Source organism: Notolabrus celidotus, chromosome 14 (assembly GCF_009762535.1).
Source record: "Notolabrus celidotus isolate fNotCel1 chromosome 14, fNotCel1.pri, whole genome shotgun sequence".
NCBI lineage: Eukaryota > Metazoa > Chordata > Actinopteri > Labriformes > Labridae > Notolabrus > Notolabrus celidotus.
Window position 1 is genome coordinate 24,340,760 of NC_048285.1, and position 19,425 is coordinate 24,360,184.

At 40.6% G+C, this 19,425-nt stretch overlaps 3 protein-coding genes across 3 annotated transcripts; all 3 read left to right on the forward strand.

The window, feature by feature from the left end:
- The first annotated feature begins 104 nt into the window (after positions 1–104).
- On the forward strand, positions 105–5,353 carry rskra (ribosomal protein S6 kinase related a). Its single transcript, XM_034701403.1, has 12 exons — positions 105–299; positions 1,209–1,472; positions 1,581–1,664; positions 1,753–1,821; positions 2,416–2,485; positions 2,825–2,932; positions 3,011–3,051; positions 3,132–3,159; positions 3,785–3,874; positions 4,117–4,205; positions 4,289–4,399; positions 4,479–5,353. The coding sequence occupies exons 1-12, from the start codon at positions 270–272 to the stop codon at positions 4,767–4,769; spliced, it is 1,275 nt and encodes a 424-aa protein (XP_034557294.1). The 5' UTR covers positions 105–269; the 3' UTR covers positions 4,770–5,353.
- Positions 5,354–8,612: 3,259 nt separating this feature from the next.
- aldoca (aldolase C, fructose-bisphosphate, a) lies at positions 8,613–11,786 on the forward strand. Its single transcript, XM_034701167.1, has 8 exons — positions 8,613–8,742; positions 8,865–9,076; positions 9,176–9,230; positions 9,315–9,475; positions 9,569–9,652; positions 9,759–9,933; positions 10,031–10,230; positions 10,324–11,786. Exons 1-8 carry the CDS (start codon positions 8,631–8,633, stop codon positions 10,414–10,416), a joined length of 1,092 nt encoding a protein of 363 aa, XP_034557058.1. The 5' UTR covers positions 8,613–8,630; the 3' UTR covers positions 10,417–11,786.
- A 1,051-nt stretch (positions 11,787–12,837) lies between these two features.
- Positions 12,838–18,777, forward strand: srsf1a (serine and arginine rich splicing factor 1a). Its single transcript, XM_034700642.1, has 4 exons — positions 12,838–13,304; positions 13,850–14,028; positions 17,726–17,898; positions 18,075–18,777. Exons 1-4 carry the CDS (start codon positions 13,117–13,119, stop codon positions 18,270–18,272), a joined length of 738 nt encoding a protein of 245 aa, XP_034556533.1. The 5' UTR covers positions 12,838–13,116; the 3' UTR covers positions 18,273–18,777.
- Positions 18,778–19,425: the final 648 nt, after the last annotated feature.

Below are 19,425 nucleotides of genomic sequence, written 5' to 3' on the forward strand. Positions count from 1 at the left end.
AATAAAGTATAAAGGGGGGCTTGCTCGGTGAGTAACAGGAAATTGGGGGATGACTGATCGTTAATGTGACAGCTCTAACTGGAGCGGAATCGAGATCTGGATGACTGTCAGACACGCTGAAACATTTCTCTGCTGCGTAAAAAGCGCTCGAACACGTGGAGGAGACGCGCTGCGATGGCTCAGGCAGGACCGCGCGTCTCTGGAACAAACAAGGACGGGAGAGGGAGAGCTGGATTACTCGTGTTTGTGTGAGGTACTTTGGGTTATTTATGGGTATCGACATCAGCAGAAACAATGAGGTGAGTGAATCAGATCATTCATTGTGTTGATCAGCTGAAAGTAAAGTAGAGAAACAAAGCTGTATGCTAAGGTATCGAAATCATCGCGTTATTAGAAGAATTAGTCATAAAATCAAGAACAATGAATTCATTTTCTTTTGAATTCTAAAATAAAAGTAGTGACCGAAACGAGACTGTGTTATAAAGGAGCTTCTTGTCCATTTATGACTGTTTCTATAATGCTATATTTTTTTCTTATGATGCCTGTCCACTGCATCAAAGTACAGGTCAGAAATAGAGTCATCGATTAGTTGAGATCGATCACTGCCTTGCAGCTCGAGAACAGCATGCCTGGTTTTATTTTCAGCTTCAGGTGTCATTAGCACACAGAGATGTGACTTATCTGCACAGGATTTAACATCCACCTGACTTTTAATAGTTTTGTTACATCTTTAAAAAATAGAAATGAACAGTTAAAAGTAAATTATTGAAAACTAAATTTGGTAGTAATAATAATAATAATAATACCTTTATTTGTATAGCACTTTTCAATACAAGTAACAAAGTGCTTCACAAAAATAATAAAAAACACAATAAAAGCAGAGAAGCAATAAAAGCAAACTGACAGTAAAAGCAGAGATAAAACGTCAAAGATTAAAATAAATTCACGAAATAAAAGCTTTGCTATAAAAGTGTGTCTTGAGTAGTAGTAATGACATCATTCTTCAAGTAAACACTAGTTTATATGAGTTGTATTTAAACATACAGGGGCGGCTTCAGGTTGTCTGAGGAGCAGGGCTGAATAAATGAGGGGCACTCCCTGAGGATATCATATTTTCTTTACTAGACATCAACCATATAGAGGGCACCTTGTGTTGTTTTCTGTACTCAAAGAGTGATTACTTGAGGTCATATCTGTTCCTCATCTAGAGAGTTGGACCAGCTGCTCAGCGTCGACACAGTCTTGGGTTCCTCTCAAACACGGTGGTCTCCATCACCCACAGACTGGGACACTCGGCTGTGTTTCCTCGACCTGCTCTGGGACCGGATGGCAGACCACCCGTCTCCAAACTGCTGCTGCCTCCAGAGGACAACTCTGAGACGTTACCCATCAAAATGAGTCCTCCAGCTCTTATCTCTGACTTTCTACCTGAGTTCCCTCTGCGTAGATTTCCTGGACCAGACCATTTCCAGGTACTCTGGGAAAAAACTGAACTGCCCAACTTATTATATAGAAAAAAAGCAGAGTTGTGCAAACACTGGATCTTGGTACTTTTTAATTTGTTGTGTCTGTCCTCACAGGTCCTGGGCTTCATAGCTAAAGGATCATATGGACCCATCTTAAGAGTAAAGGACATATTCAAGGAGAAGATCTATGCTGTTAAGGTTAATTCAGCTGTAACAAACAACACTGAAGTATCACAGCATTATGTTAGAATATTTAATGTTTTCTAAAATGTGTGTTGTTTCACAGGTTCTACCAAAGTCAGAGATCAAGAAGCGTGGACTTCTCAAGCAGACCAAAGAAGAAGTCATTATCCAGGTATCACATGAAGCATCTAAGCTGTGGGGGGTGGGGGGGGGGTGGGGTGGGGGGGGGGGGGAGTACCACTAGGTAGAAGGTTTTTTTTTTTTTTTACACGTGACTGTTATTTGAAGATTTATTTCAGACCAAATCAATTTTGCAAGTGGTCCGAATGAACTAAATTTAAAGGTTTGGGGGCTGACTCAGCAGGGATAGGCCAGAGGCTTCTTCTTGGCCTGACCAATGAATAACATATTTTTTTCTCTTTGTTTTTCTCATAAATAAGGAAAATTAATGTTTATTTTTTGGGTTGAGACACATTATGGCATATAAAAAGCTGTCCTAGTATCTAGGGAAATCTAGGGAGCATTCTTTCAGCTTCTTTTTGCCATTTTATAGACTTAAGATAAACAGATGTAGAAATAACAGCATGTTGTGTTAAAAATAAAAATATAGGGATGTTGTTGCTTCACATATTCAAATAGGCATGATTTTACTTGAGGAAACGTTAAACACTAATCTGAAAATGAAGAGCTGATAATCAACATAGTGTCTGACTTTCTGTCATAAGGTGATTCCTCAAACCTTGTAATTCTGTGTGTTGACTTGCAGCGGCAGCTCAAACACCCATTCATCCACAATCTGCAGGACTGCTGGCAGACAAAGCGCCATCTCTTCATTAGTGAGTCAATATAAATATTAGCTTTAAGTTGCTACTATCCTTCCTCTCTGAACAATGTTTCCCTTGTTGTCCCAGAGTAGACTGTAGCATCCTCACAAATCACAGCACAGGATAAAGAGGAGGCACACTGCCATCTAATGAGAGAGTTGGGTAAAGCTCAGTGTGACTGTAAATCTTAGAAGCATGCATGTTTTCCACTTGTATCATGTATTCCCTCCCTCTTCCTTTCCCAGCAACATTGACAGAGCAAATGTTTCTCTTTATTTTGTCTTTAATTTGTGACTCGTGTAATCTCATTCACTGGACACACAGAGTATCATTGTGTCTCGTCCTCTTCAGTGTGTGACTACTGCAACGTTGGAGACTTGTATACTTACTGGTTACTGAAGGGGAAGTTTGGGGAGGAAGAGGTTCGCCTCTTTGCTGCAGAGCTGGGCAGTGCACTGGGTGAGTAAAGGGACAGAGTGAAAGGTTAGAGAAAAAGTTGCAGCTTCTAACTTTCGGTCATTTGTTTTTTCTTTACAGGATTCCTACATGACTTAGGGATCATACATCGAGATGTAAAGGTATTGTTTTTTAGATGTATAATCCTAATGTAACAGTTTAACTTTTTTGCTATGACTATAACTGTAATGATGTTTTTCAGATGGAGAACGTTCTTTTAAGTGATCAAGGTAATATTTTCTTTTATCATCCAGGCCTGTTAGAGATTTTGTGGGCATTAGATTTGATTAAATTGTGAGCCTGGGTCCATGTCCGTCACATGTTTTATAATTAATGTGTTTCCATGTGATTGTATATATTGGGATTCTTTTGCCGGTATGTTCCTCTCACATAACACATTTCTCTGTCAGAGGTTGTTTCATTTTTTGGACTCACTTTAAAGCTCTTGTGTGAAGTTTTTACTATGATTATGAAAGAGACTGAAATTTATATTGATGCTTCTTTATGACCCACAAAAGCAAAAAAGACCATCAGTATAAAGATCGGCTATTCCTCTGTAGTTGTTTCTAATGTCCATAACTGTCACTTAGGGGTAGGTGTCAGAAAAAGTGAGTAACTACATGCTGTATAAGGTCAGCCACAGTAGCTTCAAACAAACTCTGATGTGTGATTTAGGACCTTACAAGCAAGTCATAGTTAACTTAGGTGTTCAGCCACATGTAGTCACTGGAAAATGAAAAAAGAGACACAATTCAAGCAGAGAACCGCAGCATTCAAGACTCAGAAAAGAAGATTTCTTACAGTATAAAAATCGTATGGTTGAGCATGTAAGTATCAGTGCGTGTTTTGATTCAGGTCATCTCCGTCTGTCTGATTTTGGACTCTCCCGGCGGCTAAAACGAGGAGGAAAAGCGTTCACGATATGTGGGACGATCCAGTACATGGGTGAGATTTTGGTTTTGTTCTCTCTGGAATATAAAAATGATCTCTCTTGAGAGAAGTTGAGCTGCTGTCTGTTGGTTGACTGCATTAGAGAAACATCAGAGCCTCACCTGTGGTTTGCTCCCCTTGGATTCGGTCGACCCAGTTCTTCTAGGGATGCACCTGCCACATCATTTAGCTTATCTCTGGATTCACTGCTCTGGACTGGCTTTATGAATTCTTGTTTCTGGTTTTATCTTGAACAGCTCCTGAAGTCTTAAGTGGGGGTCCATACAGCCACGCTGCTGACTGGTGGTCTCTTGGCGTTTTGTTGTTCTCTCTTGTGATTGGAGAGGTGAGGACACACAAACTCAGACTTAACAGTGCTACATGTGTTTCTGTCCATTGTCAGTCATTGTGATTTTTTTACTTTTGCAGTTTCCAGTTCCTGCAGAGCCCGACCATAGAACCATGTTGAAAAAGGTCAAAAGTTTTCCCTACCATGTACCCAAAGCCTTCAGTTCTGCTCTGATCATACTGCTCACAGAGGTTTGTAAATGCAACTTGTTTGTACTCTGTTTATCCTCCTGAATAGAAAACCATATTTACCTGTTTATTTATGCTACAGCTATTATGCAAGAATCCAGCAAAACGGCTGCGCAACCTGGAGAGTTTTAAGATGCAGGCCTTCTTCAGGGGAACATCATTTGACTCCCTCATCCTTCAAAAGACACCCGTGAAATCCATCCTTGAGCTCAGGACTCATCCAGATTGGGAAGCAAAAGCGATGAGAGGCCTTTCATTGGACAACTTAGATAACTTTGACTGTGATAAAATCCTACACTCTCCCACAACTCCTACTGAACCGTCTCCAAGTCTGGCAAATATGGACCTGAGCCCAGACCCGTGTAAAGCATAACACTGGAGTCTTTTTTTGTGACTGGATGGAGATGTCAGAAAATAGGCAGAGGATGAAAACTTTTCTAATAAATGCATCACCTCTTAGAATTTAATTAATATTGGTTCAATATTTTAAAGGTCCTTAGCATTCTGTGTATATAGGACCTGAGCACATTTTTTCACCATAATGCCTGTTGTTTATTGTTTTAAGGATCCAGATTTTAATAAACTCCTCTTAGGGGCTTCATCCAATCATCCCCAAATTTGGTCAGCGCAGACACCTTGAAGAAAAATATTTATTAAAAGGTTTAGTCTACAATAAAGGGCTTGGCCGTGGCTAGGGGGTCAAAGTTCAATGTTTTTAAGCACTTTGTCAAATAATGATAAATCCTTTAACTCTCAAATGTTATGTTTGATCCTTTTCAAATTGTAAATGTATGATGAGAGTCCTGGTTTGACCACAACTACATGCACATATTTGACTGTGGCTATAGCTCACACTACTGCTAACAGGATATGACATGGTTTCTCTATTCATTTTTTGTCTTTTGTTTTAAACTGAATCTTATATATTTCAAATTTGAAATAAAACTTTGGATTTTATCAAATGCACCTGGACCATCCTTCATCAAACAGCATGTGTATTTGACATTGTTCAGATTAATATGGTCCAGTTTTAACATTAAGTGATACAATACCATCTCTCAAACAATTTCAACACATACTCTTACAGATAAAATATGAATTATGTAATCCTACTTGCAGAACAATGACAGTATAGTTTGACAATTTACTGTATGTCAGAGTAAGAGCAGGTATTAAGGCCTTTTTTTGTTCATCGGGCTTAAAAAATCAGATCCTTATCAGTCCAACTAATAGACCAGTAAACTCTGGACCAATAAAAATCAGCTGACCTGGATTTATTGATTCAATACAGTTCAACGGGGTCAGAGACACTTGCACTGAGTAGATTAGTCCTACCGCTCTGTTTGCTCCCTGGCACAGATCATCTTTGCACAAACGTTGCACCTGGATACATTATGTCCAACTTCCAGCCTGGGTCGACCTATATACTGGAGTTCTTGCAAACCCACTGAGAACAACTTTAATAGGACAGAAAATTGAGGACCAGATAAAGTATCATCATTAAATGTTTTTAATTGGGTAACAGAGGAAAAAATGGAGTGTCCCAGCGGAGGCAGCCATGCATCTATTTAAAACTATCTTCTGAATGGGAGTGCACCGGCTCCTCCTCCTGATGCCTCTTGACATTGAATCCCTCTCAGGCCCTTGTCTTAGACAGGTCCATCATGTCTGTATTATGGCTGTGCGGTGGCAGGCAGTCCAGTGACCCACATCTAGTTTTAAGAGGCACACTGACACATAATGATGAAGAGAGGAGTCCTCTGACAGGCTGCTGAGCTGAACTAATGAATCACGCCAAACTGTGATGAGATGTTACAGAAGGATTAGTCAGACACATAATCACTTGGCTAGAAATGGACTTTGCTCTGCTAGCATAACGGTAGATAGGAACGTCTTGAATAAAGTCATTTTAGTTCATAAGTAGTTCATTGCTAACATTTGCTGTTATGTAGCATCATAAACAGGTCCTCAGTGGAGAAGCAGTAAAATGATAAGGATCGACAGATAACATATACTTCGACAACTTGCAATCTTAAATATGTAACTAATAAAGAAAGTCCACATGGACATCAAGCAATATATCAAGTTAAAACAATATGTTTATGATCTATACGGACTGGCCCCTGAGTACCTAAGCGAATGTCCCCAACTGCTCCCTGAGATCTTCCAGCAGGTCCCTCTTGGAACTCCCAAGGGCCAAGTTAAAAACCAGAGGCGACCAGGCCTTTGCGGTCAGGGCCCCGTCACTCTGTAATGACACATTCTTGTCCTCTTTTAAATCTCTTTTAAAAACACACTTATTTAACTTTTATTTCTTAACTCATCACTGTTTTTTTAATTTCTGCATGGTTTTTATTATTGTTTTTACTTAACTCATTTTAGCTCTCCCTACCTTTGTCATGTGCTTTAGAGTTTTCACTCGCTATGTCTTGCACTCTGTAAAGCACTTTGTTAACATGTTTTTAAAAGGTGCTACATAAATCAAATGTATTATTATTATTATTATTATTATTATTATTATTATTATTAGCCCAGCCTACAGTAGGGCAACAGTTAACGTAAGCAATCTAAAATTTACTAGCTAACACTACTGGCAGCTAGAAAGTGGTTGAATTCACAGTTTGGAGAAGTGTTACAACACAAGATGAAAATAATCCTGTTAAGCTTGCAGAGAAGCGTTATCTAACCGGACATCAAAACAAAAATTTTATCATACAGAATTCCTCTAACTGTGTGTAAGCTACACCAAAAGTCGTTTTAACACATGCCCGATAGAGCAAATAAAATAAAATTCCTCTCTCAAAATGAAAAATTATTAAGCTGGCCTCATTTTTTGTTTCATTTGGGCTACAGTACCACGTTCATTTACATTCAGTTCAAATGATTTCTATTTCTGAAGTGAACCATCACGTTTTATAGTTTAAAGTTCACAAAAGGAAGCCACTGAGAGCATGAATTGCTTTGAGACTGAGTCACTCCTGAGAATTTGAGGTTAAAGACCGAACTATCAGGAGACTAGAAACTTTCCTTAGGGTATGTTTTAACTAATTAGAATATGAATAGAATGCCATAGGGTAAGGTTAAACTCTTAAATTAGATTACTATAGGAGTAAGAGAGAGCTGAAAGAATACATTAATATTTCCCAATGAGGCTGAATGTTGAGAGGGAACTGAAATGAATTAAATTATAAAACATGTAGGTAAAACTATGAATAAGTGGGGTATGGATCTGTAGCTTATTCCAACACTCTAGAAGATATGATATTCATTATAAGTTGATCATATAAGTGTGGAAAAATAACCAACTTCATGACACAAAAACCTTAATTATTGAAATAGATAGTGATTCATATAAAAAAAATCATCTAATTTATGTGGGACAAATGGGGGTGTACCTACACAAGCGCCGCCCAGGGGTGTGGGCGGACGAGGTGTAACATATTTTGAGCCGAATACAAGCTGGAGCTGACAGAAGATCTCTGCTAGTGTTCATCTCATCAGTGCACACGTCTTATTCTTTCAGGTAAGAGCTTTTAATATATATACATATATTTACATTTATTTATAGGGATCTTTAACTGCCTTTAGACGGAAACATGGTGTGTGCAAGGTATCATGCAAATAACTTGATGTAAAAACAGCAATAACAGGATATTCTTTCATGAGTATGTGAAATTGACTTCAGATTTATATCTGGACTTATAAAATGTACAGCACAAATGTTGAAACTAAATGGATTTACTTGTAACACCTCTCTTAACCTCACTTAATCTTTTACTCTACAATTCAACATGTCTGTGGTTTTGACTTGTAATGTCTCTCTGTTTTCCACACCACTTGTCTCTTCTTTGTGCTGCTCTAAACACATGGACTTACCTCATGGAATAAAAGAGACTTTCTTATTTTTCCTTCAAACTTTTGGTTGCATTAGGTACAAATGTTTTCAAATGACCGTGCACTCTGTGTAGTCTTATAGCTGTCTTGTTCACCCAAACATTAAATAGGGTTCTTTGTTGTGTGAGCTGCATCCGAAGAGGCTGATACTTCAGCAGGTTCAACCCTTCTTACAGCTTTTCTTACTTTTACATACATCCTAAGCTGAGCTGTGCTCCATTAAAGAACAACAGAGAGCAAGAGAGGGAGACTTTAAATACCAATGAAATATAATTTTTTGTCTCATTTAACTTCATTGTTTTTGCTCCAGCCAGAGGCTAAAGACAATCACTCACTCAGGATGACACACCATTATCCAACACTTTCTGAGGCCCAGAAGAGGGAGCTGCATGAGACCGCTCTACGCATAGTTTCTCCAGGGAAAGGCATCCTGGCTGCAGATGAGTCTGTGGGTCTGTAACACTCCCTTTATTTCTTTAAACTATAGGAAACATCTAAGACATTGATAACACATGACTGAACCCTATCAAGTTGAAAAGTTGTTAACATCTGATGTCCAAAATATGACCTGCAGGCAGCATGGCCAAGCGGCTGGCCCAGGTTGGGGTGGAGAACACAGAGGAGAACCGCAGACAGTTCAGGCAGATTCTCTTCAGTGCAGACGATCGCATTAATGCTTGCATCGGAGGGATCATCTTCTTCCACGAGACGCTGTATCAGCACTCTGATAACGGCATTCCCTTTGTCAAGACGATCAGGGACAGGGGCATCATGGTCGGCATCAAGGTGGGGCAGTTTGGAACCAAATAACATCAATACTTGTTTTATTTTCACAGAAATTATTACTGATTCTGGACTTTCACTTGTCCATACCCTGTTCCTCAGGTTGACAAAGGTGTGGTCCCCTTGGCAGGAACATCTGGAGAAACCACGACACAGGGTCTGACTAAAACAATTCCAGATTATTATGTATGAAAATATATAAAAAGCAAATGTATCAAGTTTTCCTGTTCCTCTTTGGCAGGTCTGGATGGTTTGTCAGAGCGCTGTGCACAGTATAAAAAGGATGGAGCCGTCTTTGCAAAGTGGCGCTGTGTCCTCAAAGTCAGTGATGCCAATCCTTCCAAACTGGCCATCGCAGAAAATGCAAATGTGCTTGCACGCTATTCCAGTATATGCCAGCAGGTCAGGACCTTGTGGTGCATGAGGCCATAATGTCAGTTCATACATCTGTGTTTTGTCATTCATCTGTACTAATAACCTCTTCTTATTGGCTAGCACGGCATTGTGCCCATCATAGAGCCGGAGATTTTGCCTGATGGAGATCATGACCTGAAACGAAGCCAGTATATCACAGAGAAGGTGGGTTCCATGATCATATCTGTGTGACCTTGTTTCTTAGAGAGTAAATGTGAAATAAGAGAAACAAGTTTTCAGATTTTCATCTGTGGAACAATCTGTGTTTCAGGTCTTGTCTGCAGTGTACAAGGCCATGTCTGATCACCATGTTTACCTGGAGGGCACTCTCCTCAAACCCAACATGGTCACAGCCGGACACAGCTGCCCCACCAAGTACAGCCCGGAGGAGGTTGCTATGGCAACTATCACTGCCTTGTGCCGCACTGTTCCCCCAGCGGTTACAGGTATGAGAGGGCCGTGTCGAATGAGGATTACACACAGATATGTATGAAATGTGCGAAAATAAAGGGAAAGCTAAATCATTTTTTTCTGTCCCTGCAGGAGTGACTTTTCTCTCAGGTGGTCAGAGTGAAGAGGAGGCCTCTGTCCACCTGAATGCCATCAACAACTGCCCTCTGGCCAAACCCTGGATCCTGACATTCTCCTTTGGCAGAGCCCTTCAGGCGTCTGCACTGAGAGCCTGGAGAGGACATAAAGAGAACGAGAAAGTCGCCACAGAGCAGTTCATCAAGAGAGCAGAGGCATGTCCACCTTGTTATTCCTGCATTAAATCATCTGATGTGATCTCTAACTTTCCCAATACCTCCTGTTACCTATCTTGTGTTTGTTTGCAGGCGAACAGTCAAGCATGTCAAGGGAAGTATAACGGTGCTGATCACTACAGCGAGGTTGGACAGCACATCTACGGTCCCTGTCATGCATACTGATTGGTTTTTAGGAGCTACATTTCAATCAGCATTGTGTTCTTCATTACCACGACAAGGACAAATCATCGTCCAAATACTCTAGTTATATTAAGATTCTAACGCTCATGATTATGTTACATGCAAACAAATAACGGTGTGTTTTCTTGCCTTGACAAATGAGGACAATCAGAACATGGCCTTGAGTATTTCTAATGCATAGATTGAATGAAACATGTTTGTGTATTTGTTGTTATAAATGTACTGTATGCTATTGTGTCAGTGACATATCTACAGCATAGTATCAAATTGAATAGTGTACCATAAGCTGTAAGTAGACTGAATTCTAGCAGCATTAATTTAGATTGCGGCGTTATGAAGCCCCTAAGGAGGAAAGGTTTAGTGAAATCCTGCAAAAGTTACTCTGAAAAAACAAATTTTATTTTTCCTCCATGTCCCTTAAGGGCCTCCATACAGCACAGTTAATTAGAAATAGTGGAAATTGCTGAATTTGCTGTACTGTACCGTATCTGCATAGAGGCCAGGGTTTAGAAGCACAGACCTTGTCATGTCATAATGCTGTATTACAGGATGTAAGTTTGAATATCATTTAGAAATATTGACTGTTGGGATTTCCTCCATACTGTGTTGTTTGTGTTATTTCTAATTATTTGTAACTCTTTAAGGCTGTTACTGTTAAACGAAAAAACGTATTTAAATGCAAAGAATCTCCAAAATCCTCATGTTTCCTCTACTTCTTGATTGAACAACAGGTGACAGATTGTGAAAACATGCTGGGACATTTGACCTTATTTAAAGTCAAAACATACTGTTAGACAACAGCTAGCATAAACATTCAGCCACTTACTTACTAGTGCTGTGTAAGTTTGGAACTGGCTGAAAGCTTGCACCATACAAAATATGGAATTCATATGTAAAGCAGAGTTTTTTCAGAATGTAACTAATATAATTTAATAAGACAGGTATCAAATGTGCTTTCATTTCAAAGGTGGCTAGATTTCTCTCTGGAGAAGCACTAAAATTAATTGGATTGGTACACATACATTACATTTATTTGCTTTAAAATGTTGTAAACAAAAGTTTGATTCATTTGAGCTTCACAACCTCAGCTTGACTTGGTCAATATGTGAAAAAAGATTCTATGTACGTCAGTGTACTTTCAAGCAGAGAAACATCTTTTTGAGTGACTATTTCAGTTTTGTGGATGACCATCCAAAATTAGAAATATTATACCAGTATAATATTTCTAATATTAATTCCTCAAGTATCATCTATGCACAACAATAACTTACAATATAATGCAGTTTTGTGTTGTCATTCTGAATTGTATTCTGTACTTGGGTTTGTATCATAGGATGTTAAAATGTAATCATTCAAACAATAAAAACTTTGTGTAGATCACAGGTCATCAGTCTGTTTCTTACAAGACAACATTCCAACTCACAGGTGACAACTTACCATAAATGGTTTATCTGTTGTGTACATCTTTAGTTTTCCTGACTGAACAGACTGAGTGCATGTGTCTTGAAGTCTCCTATTTAAGAAAAATGGGTATAACATATTCCCAACCGCAGGTCTTTATCTGTTTAAACCTTCATATAACTTTGTTGATTTCAGCATCTTTCTGTGTGTGCCAGGAATTAATCAAGGTAAATATTGAATTGACTAACAGGATAGATATTGACACTTCAGTTGGTCTTCCTTCTTTTCCATAAATATGGTAATAACAGACACCCTTAACACATTGTATGTGTGCATGACACATGAACTAGGGAAATTCAAACTATTTTGAAAACTCAGGCACGAGTCCATACATTTTGTTTACTCTTCTATAATGTGAACACATGTACATTTTCTGATGATCACAACTCATATCCCCAGTTTCAAAAGCACAAAACAGAGAGACTTTATTGACCTCATTAATTTGGGCACTGGCACCATGGGTGGCATGGTCTGGTCTACTGACAAAGTATTGTTGCTGACCAAAAAATGTATCCTAGTATACAAGAGAAATCAAGCTTTGTTTTTCTGAAGACAATAAGATACATTAATTTGATGTAATGGAGAAGCCAGCTTTGTTATCCCTGGATATTAAGAGAAAAAAAATCAAAATCTCAGGAAAACAACTGATATTAAGTCTTAATCACAGAAAAACAGGTGTTAATTTCTCGAGATAAGTGGAACTGTGGAGAAAACAACCTTAACTCCTATTTGTCACTTATAAGAATAATTAAATGTAGCTGTGGATGCATGTCTGCTTAGGGCTTCTATAAATCCCCTATCTAATTATTTACTTTCGCTCTGGTGACTAAGTCCATTTACCGTTATAGTGGATACTCTCTTACATGTCGTTACCCTGCAGGCATTGAAAAGTGTGCACACTTTCACTACACCTGCTCCATTGGTGGACTACTTTGTTGAGCGGATGTGTCAGCTATGGCTGCAGTGCTTCCAGTATTCATGAATGCCTCGATGAACGAGGAGCGCGGTTCCTGAAGAAAACAGAAGTGGGGGCGCGTCGCTGGTAGTATTGTCTGCCCAGTTCATATTCCGTGGATTGCCGCGTAAACTAGTGGCTCGTCCCTCCTCGCTGCGAGGCGATTTGCATGCACTTGGAGCGTAAACTCAGTGCTGCTGCGCAAATCGTCTGGATCTTTAAAAAATAACCCTTTACATTAAGGAGCTAGCTAGCTTTCAGCAGCCATGTCTGGTGTTGTGCGAGGCCCCGCTGGAAATAACGATTGTCGGATTTACGTGGGGAATCTACCTCCTGATATCCGCACGAAAGATGTGGAGGACGTCTTCTACAAATACGGGACCATCCGAGACATCGACCTGAAGAACAGGAGAGGAGGCCCGCCTTTTGCCTTCATCGAGTTCGAGGACCCCAGGTGAGGAGACCTCTTGGTGAGACCTGGTTAGCTGTTAGCCTGTTAGGCCAGGGGGTGCGTGCTTGAGCCATATTACGCGCGGTCTCCGAATATGATCTGGACTCTTATCTAATAACGAAACGTGTTGTGCGGGGTCATTTGTGTGCATGCATTTGACTTGCAAATCATTGTGTTCCTCATTTGAGATAGAAACCCACCTAGTTCATATTTTGCAGTGTGTCCTTATGGATAACTTCTGCCCCCCTTTGGAGTAAAGCAACACCCACCCTGTCATATGTCTGCTGGCTTGTTGACAGCGTAAACACATGGCACTCTAAGCAGCACAGCTGGTAAATGCATTCGTCATTAATGTGCTAACTTTAATAAAAGAGGTGTCTCTGATAGTGTTTCTTGCAGGCTTGTCTACAAGGCGGATTAGCAACGTTAAACCAGATCAAGCTAGCCGCCAACATGGCCGATTCAGTCCGTGACTGCACTCGCCGTGCGTTAAAACCTCGCTGTCCTCTACGTGCAAATGCTTGAACTGTGCCCTTTGTTATTATCAGGGATGCAGATGATGCGGTTTATGGACGGGACGGGTATGACTACGACGGCTACAGGCTGCGAGTGGAGTTCCCTCGGAGTGGCAGAGGCTCGAGGGGCGGCTACGGGGGGATCGGAGGGGCTCCCAGAGGCAGATATGGGCCTCCATCCAGACGCTCAGAGTACAGGGTCATTGTGTCTGGTAAGCTTTTTACTTGGATCTGAATAGGAAGATTATACTTTTTAAAGTAGCTTACCTTCCTAGATGGCTGTGTCAACCGTGCTTTTTAAATACTTATTTATTAAGTGCATCCTCCTCCTTCATGCATTGTCATTTTCTAAACCTTCATCATCTTAGTTGTGGTCCATGTTTTCAAAGAGTTTAAATTGAGAGTATGCACAAACATACAAACTAGACCAATTTTACTGGGGGGGCCAGGCTGGGGTTAAGGGTGTTATCAGAGGGACACATTCAACCCTGACAAAAGATACTGAGAAGGGCGAGGACCGGCTGAGAACAAACTGGCAAAATATCAGTGCATCCCTTTATACTAGACCTATAGACTACTGTGTACTATATCAAAATGCAGACTGACAGCAGCTGTTTGGCAGTTTACAGTCAACATGAGTCCCTTAGCGCTCTAAGGGACTGGAACCAAGTGTCACATGCATGTGTTCCGCCTGTAACATCGGAGTGATACCGAAGCTTTTTAAATTGTATAATATTTGTTTGGAGGGGGGGCCACATGGGGGGTCCAGGTTCAGTTTTACAGTGGCACCAGCCCCTGTTGGCCCCTCCCCAGAACCGCCACTGTGCATACCAGCGATATGTTATAAATAGGGGTGTAACGATTCTTTTTAACATCAATTCGATTCACGATTCGTGGTTGCTGATACGATTAAAGGTGACATATTATGCTTTTTTTTCATCAAAATATATTGGTCTAAGAGGTCCCCAAAACATGTCTTTAAAGCTTATGCTCAAAAAAACACTTTGAAATCAGATTTTGGCATGCCTGAAAATCCCTCTTCTTCAGTCCTGCTCAGAACGGTCTGTTTTCCCTCTGACATCGCCCCCTCAGGAAGTGGATGTGGCCTCGGCTCTCCAGCACGTTGATCTAATGTTTACATGTTGGCTGAATATACACGGCTGCTCACAGACCCGCGTTACTTCAACCCTCTGAATCTGATCCAGAATCTGATCCTGGCGGAGAGGCGCCTGCAGCAGGACCTTTCTGAAGGATTGGTCACAGATTTAGTGTTTCTTGTTGTTGTATTATATAGTCAGTATGTAGACGTGTGTCTTGGTACACAGCTACTAACATGTAGCTATGTGGCTATACTAACTAGCGCTAGCACTTATCCATGAAAAATAAAAATCATCCACTAGATCTTCAAATCTGCAGACGTGGGGAGTAAAACCGACCTTTGTGTTTATTAAGACAGCCTACAACTAGCGTGACTCCCTCCTAAGCTCCTTGTTAGCACACATTTGTGCAGGTAATGAAAAACGAAGGAGGGGTTGAGTTGTATTTTATACAGTCTATGGGCTGAACAAGCTCCGAGCTCTGACTCCGTGACAGACCGGATATTGTTGTTACGTAACAAAAACACTGAAAACTGAAACGGCTCGTTTCAGCACACATTTACAGAAAGGTGGAGAAATCAGAACAGGGGCAGAATGGATTTTTTTCATTTTCGGGGGGGTTTGTAGACATGCCAGAGACACATATTTCAGGTAGAGAACTATTAAAAAGTCGATTTTGCATGATATGTCACCTTTAAAGGGCGATATTGGTTCATTTAGAACGATACGATCCAAAACGATTCAGTGACTTGAAATTGATTCAGTGACTTTTCAGCCAAAAATTCAACCAGTGTGACTAAAATAAAAACCTTGATACTGGGCAGTCCTAGATTCCTGTTGTTTCTTGTAAGGGAATCAGGTATACATTAATTATGGATATAAACAAACAAGGCCTGAGGCTTCTGCAGAGCAGATGTTACCTTGTGTTGCTGCTGCAGCGGGAGCGCTGCAAGAGATGCATGGACAGTGGGCGTTGTGTGAAATCCCATGGTGCCTTAGTAGGTGGTTGGATAGATTTGTGGTGTTGCCGTGGTACTTTATTTGACCTTTACATACCCTACAAACAGCAAGCGACTTATTTAGAACATCTGTGTCTTTGCAAAAGCCAAAGTGTTTCCACCATAGACTGTATAAAATATGGACGTAGTATCCGTGACGTCACCCATCTGTTTCTGAAGAGCTGTTTTGAGGGAAATCGTTGAGGGAAATCGTCGGCGGGAGCCATATTGCTTCTGTTGAGCCAGTGTGAAGTAAAGAGGTGGAGTTTGAGTCTCCTAACCAACAGCTACAGAGTTCCCACAGGCAGCTGTGCCTCTCATTGGAAGACCAGTAATCTCAATATCTTTGAAATTGCCGCGTTAGAAAAAAATTCACCCTGAGCTGATTGAGAAATGAGCTGTCCAGACTACACTTGTCTTTTGTACCAGGCTGTAAACATGTTTATTTCTGCTGTAAGGATCATCTTTTCTGAATTGGTGTGTATGTGACTTCCCGTACTTCCGGAGCGAGCCTCAAGCGGATCCTCGATGAACTGCAGCTTTTGACACTTCCGCATTGGACTCATTTTTAGACCAGAGGTTGCTGCTTGGTTTCCACACACTGGAACGTAATGGTGGCTTGACCATTTCTCGCTCGCCGGCTTTTCCTCTGCCATCCACCATGCAATGTTTTGTTGCCTGCTGGCGCGGGGCGATGACGTCACAGACAGGCAGTCTGAATTGAGTAACGTTTAACGTCTTTATCATTAAAAGTGAAAAAAACCCACATCCATATGAAGTCTGCCGTGCTTAAATCCAATGTGTCATATCCTAGTATGGATTTATAACTTTTTAAAATGATCATACATCGATATCTGTTGTCAGGAAGGCCAACTTGCCGAGCACAGATCGATGTAGTCGGATCATAGGAATATAAATCGATACATCGATGTAGTGGATGAATCGTTACACCCCTAGTTATAAATGCTTTGTTTATCTGCTGCTCTATGTATCTAACACATTACCTGTTTGTATCTTGTTCCTCTGGAATCCAAAACACACCTCAAGCATGTTTTTCACTGCTATATTGACACCTTTGCTTGTTCATAGAGATATGATTTCCTGCTTTGTTGCAAAGAAAGTCACACTTCCACAGAGGATATATTGCTGATGATCACATTGGGATATTTATGTGCAGTGTGATTAAAGTCAAATCAATTCATCTGAAGAATGGTCTTCCATAGTTTCATGGAAGTAGAGTTTGCAGATATGAATTGAAATACAAAGCAGTCAACCTTTGACATGGTGAAAATAGTTCATTCTTTTTCATGACGTATTGCTTTGACATTGGTCTTGATTTTACTTGCGTTGCAGTTTGTCTTAAATGCTGGTTTGTTAGTGTTGTTGAGTCTTAATTTTTGAAAATGTCTATTTTTGGTTTAACTCTCAAAAAAAAATGTATCTAAATGTCCTCCATTATTCAAGATTTAATAGCATACAATCATCGATAAGTACTATAAAATAACTGTCAGGTGATAACTCCCCCTGATGAATGTGATAACATACCTCTTTATCCGAGTATTGTCATACAGACATTTGCAGGTCTTGTTTGTGTCTTGATATATAGTTAATGGAATAGCTTTAGTAGACTGTAAACAAGTCTGTCCCAGTCTGTGTCCCATTTCAACATCATGCTACTTTCAGCTTTAGTTGACTTCATGTTAGGTCAACTTGCATCTACAGAGAAGTTGTGTGTGACCATTATTAGTAAATGCTTATCACAGTGCTGGGCAGTTCACTAAGTGCCAGCTAACATAACTGGATTTTGATCTCAGGACTCCCTCAGAGCGGCAGCTGGCAGGACCTGAAGGACCACATGCGCGAAGCTGGTGACGTGTGCTACGCCGATGTTTTCAGAGATGGAACTGGAGTTGTAGAGTTTGTGCGCAAAGAAGACATGACCTATGCTGTTCGAAAGCTGGACAACACCAAATTCCGCTCACATGAGGTATGTCTACTGATTTGATCGATTGTCATGGATAATATGTCTTTGCTGTGTCAAGGTGAGTACTTCAGGAAGTGCTCCATCTGTGAAGCACACCTTGCCCCTCTTTACCGTCTTTGGTATTTCCACTTTGGGAGGGATGTTGTCTTTTCAATGTCAAGTTCTCTTGTGTCTGCCAGGGAGAAACTGCTTACATTCGTGTGAAATTAGACGGTCCCCGCAGCCCAAGTTATGGAAGATCACGCTCCCGAAGCCGTGGCAGCCGCAGCAGGAGCCGCAGTCGCAGCGCCAGTCGCAGCCGCAGCAATTCCCGGGGCCGTGGCAGAGGATCACCGCGCTACTCGCCTCGACACAGCCGCTCTCGCTCTCGATCCTAAACCTAAACCTTTCTACCATTGATGTGTTGCCCCTTCGATGTATTCTCTTGTTTTTATCTCTTATGAGTTCCTCCAGATGTCAGCAATTGATTTTTAATTTTTGCATTTCATGTCCCTGTGTCCTTGTGGATGATCTTGGTATGTAGATGTACCCCCACCCACCCTCTTCCACCATTCCCCCCCACCCTCCTCCAGCTGCTTTGTCCTGTTTGTTTTTCTCCTTTCTCTCTCTCCCCCTTTCTCTGTCCTCTCTCAATTTTTCGCAACAGTAGAAAATGTGCTGTGCTGAACTTCAAAAATGTTGAGTTGCTTTAACCGACACTCAATGTTTTTGCAAGTATGGATAATTGAGTTATGTTTTTGTTTATTTTTTTAAACAGCTTCTATCATTGGATTTGTGGGGTGGTCTGTTTGGATGGGGAGCCCAATGCTTAACTGTATTTTACCCTTGTGTCTTCCTTTAGACATCTGAAGAGAAGGATTAAAGTGATTTGGAATAAAACGATTGTGGAGCACATTTCATTTGTATGGTCAGGATAGGACATTGAGGAGCATTCAGGTCGAGGCAATGGTACGCTTCATATTCCATAAATTGAACTTTTTGATAGGCTTGCCATGTCATGCATGTCATGTTTAACAAAGCCATATGTTGCTGTACTTTGTTATATATACAATTTTTAACATGCTACTCTGACCTGTGCCAGAATAAGCAGTCCTAGATCAAGTGTTGTGATGTAATTGTAATATCTTTGCTGTCAAATGTAAAAATCTGATTCAGTACTTCTGTTGCATAGCTTTCCACTTTTAACCTTAACATGTATTGACGTCAGGGAGTGGTAGTTTTTTTTTTCTCATTGGCTTTTTTTTTTACTTGATCTGAAATGAGTGCTCAAAATTGGAAAAACAAATTAGGCCCAAAAATCTTGACATATTATTCTAACGGTCTGCCTCTGATTTTCTTCCTGGTATTTCAAGGTTTTGATTGGAGGAGTGGCTCAGTGGATCCCAATCCTTGGAGCTGGATGAGTGGATCGATTAGGGAAGGGATAGGCAAGGATGGATGCTCGGAACGGGATCAGTTTTCCAGGATTCAAATGAGATTGATTTCAGAACTAATTAAAAGGATTCCCAGAGCAACTTTTTTTTTCTATTA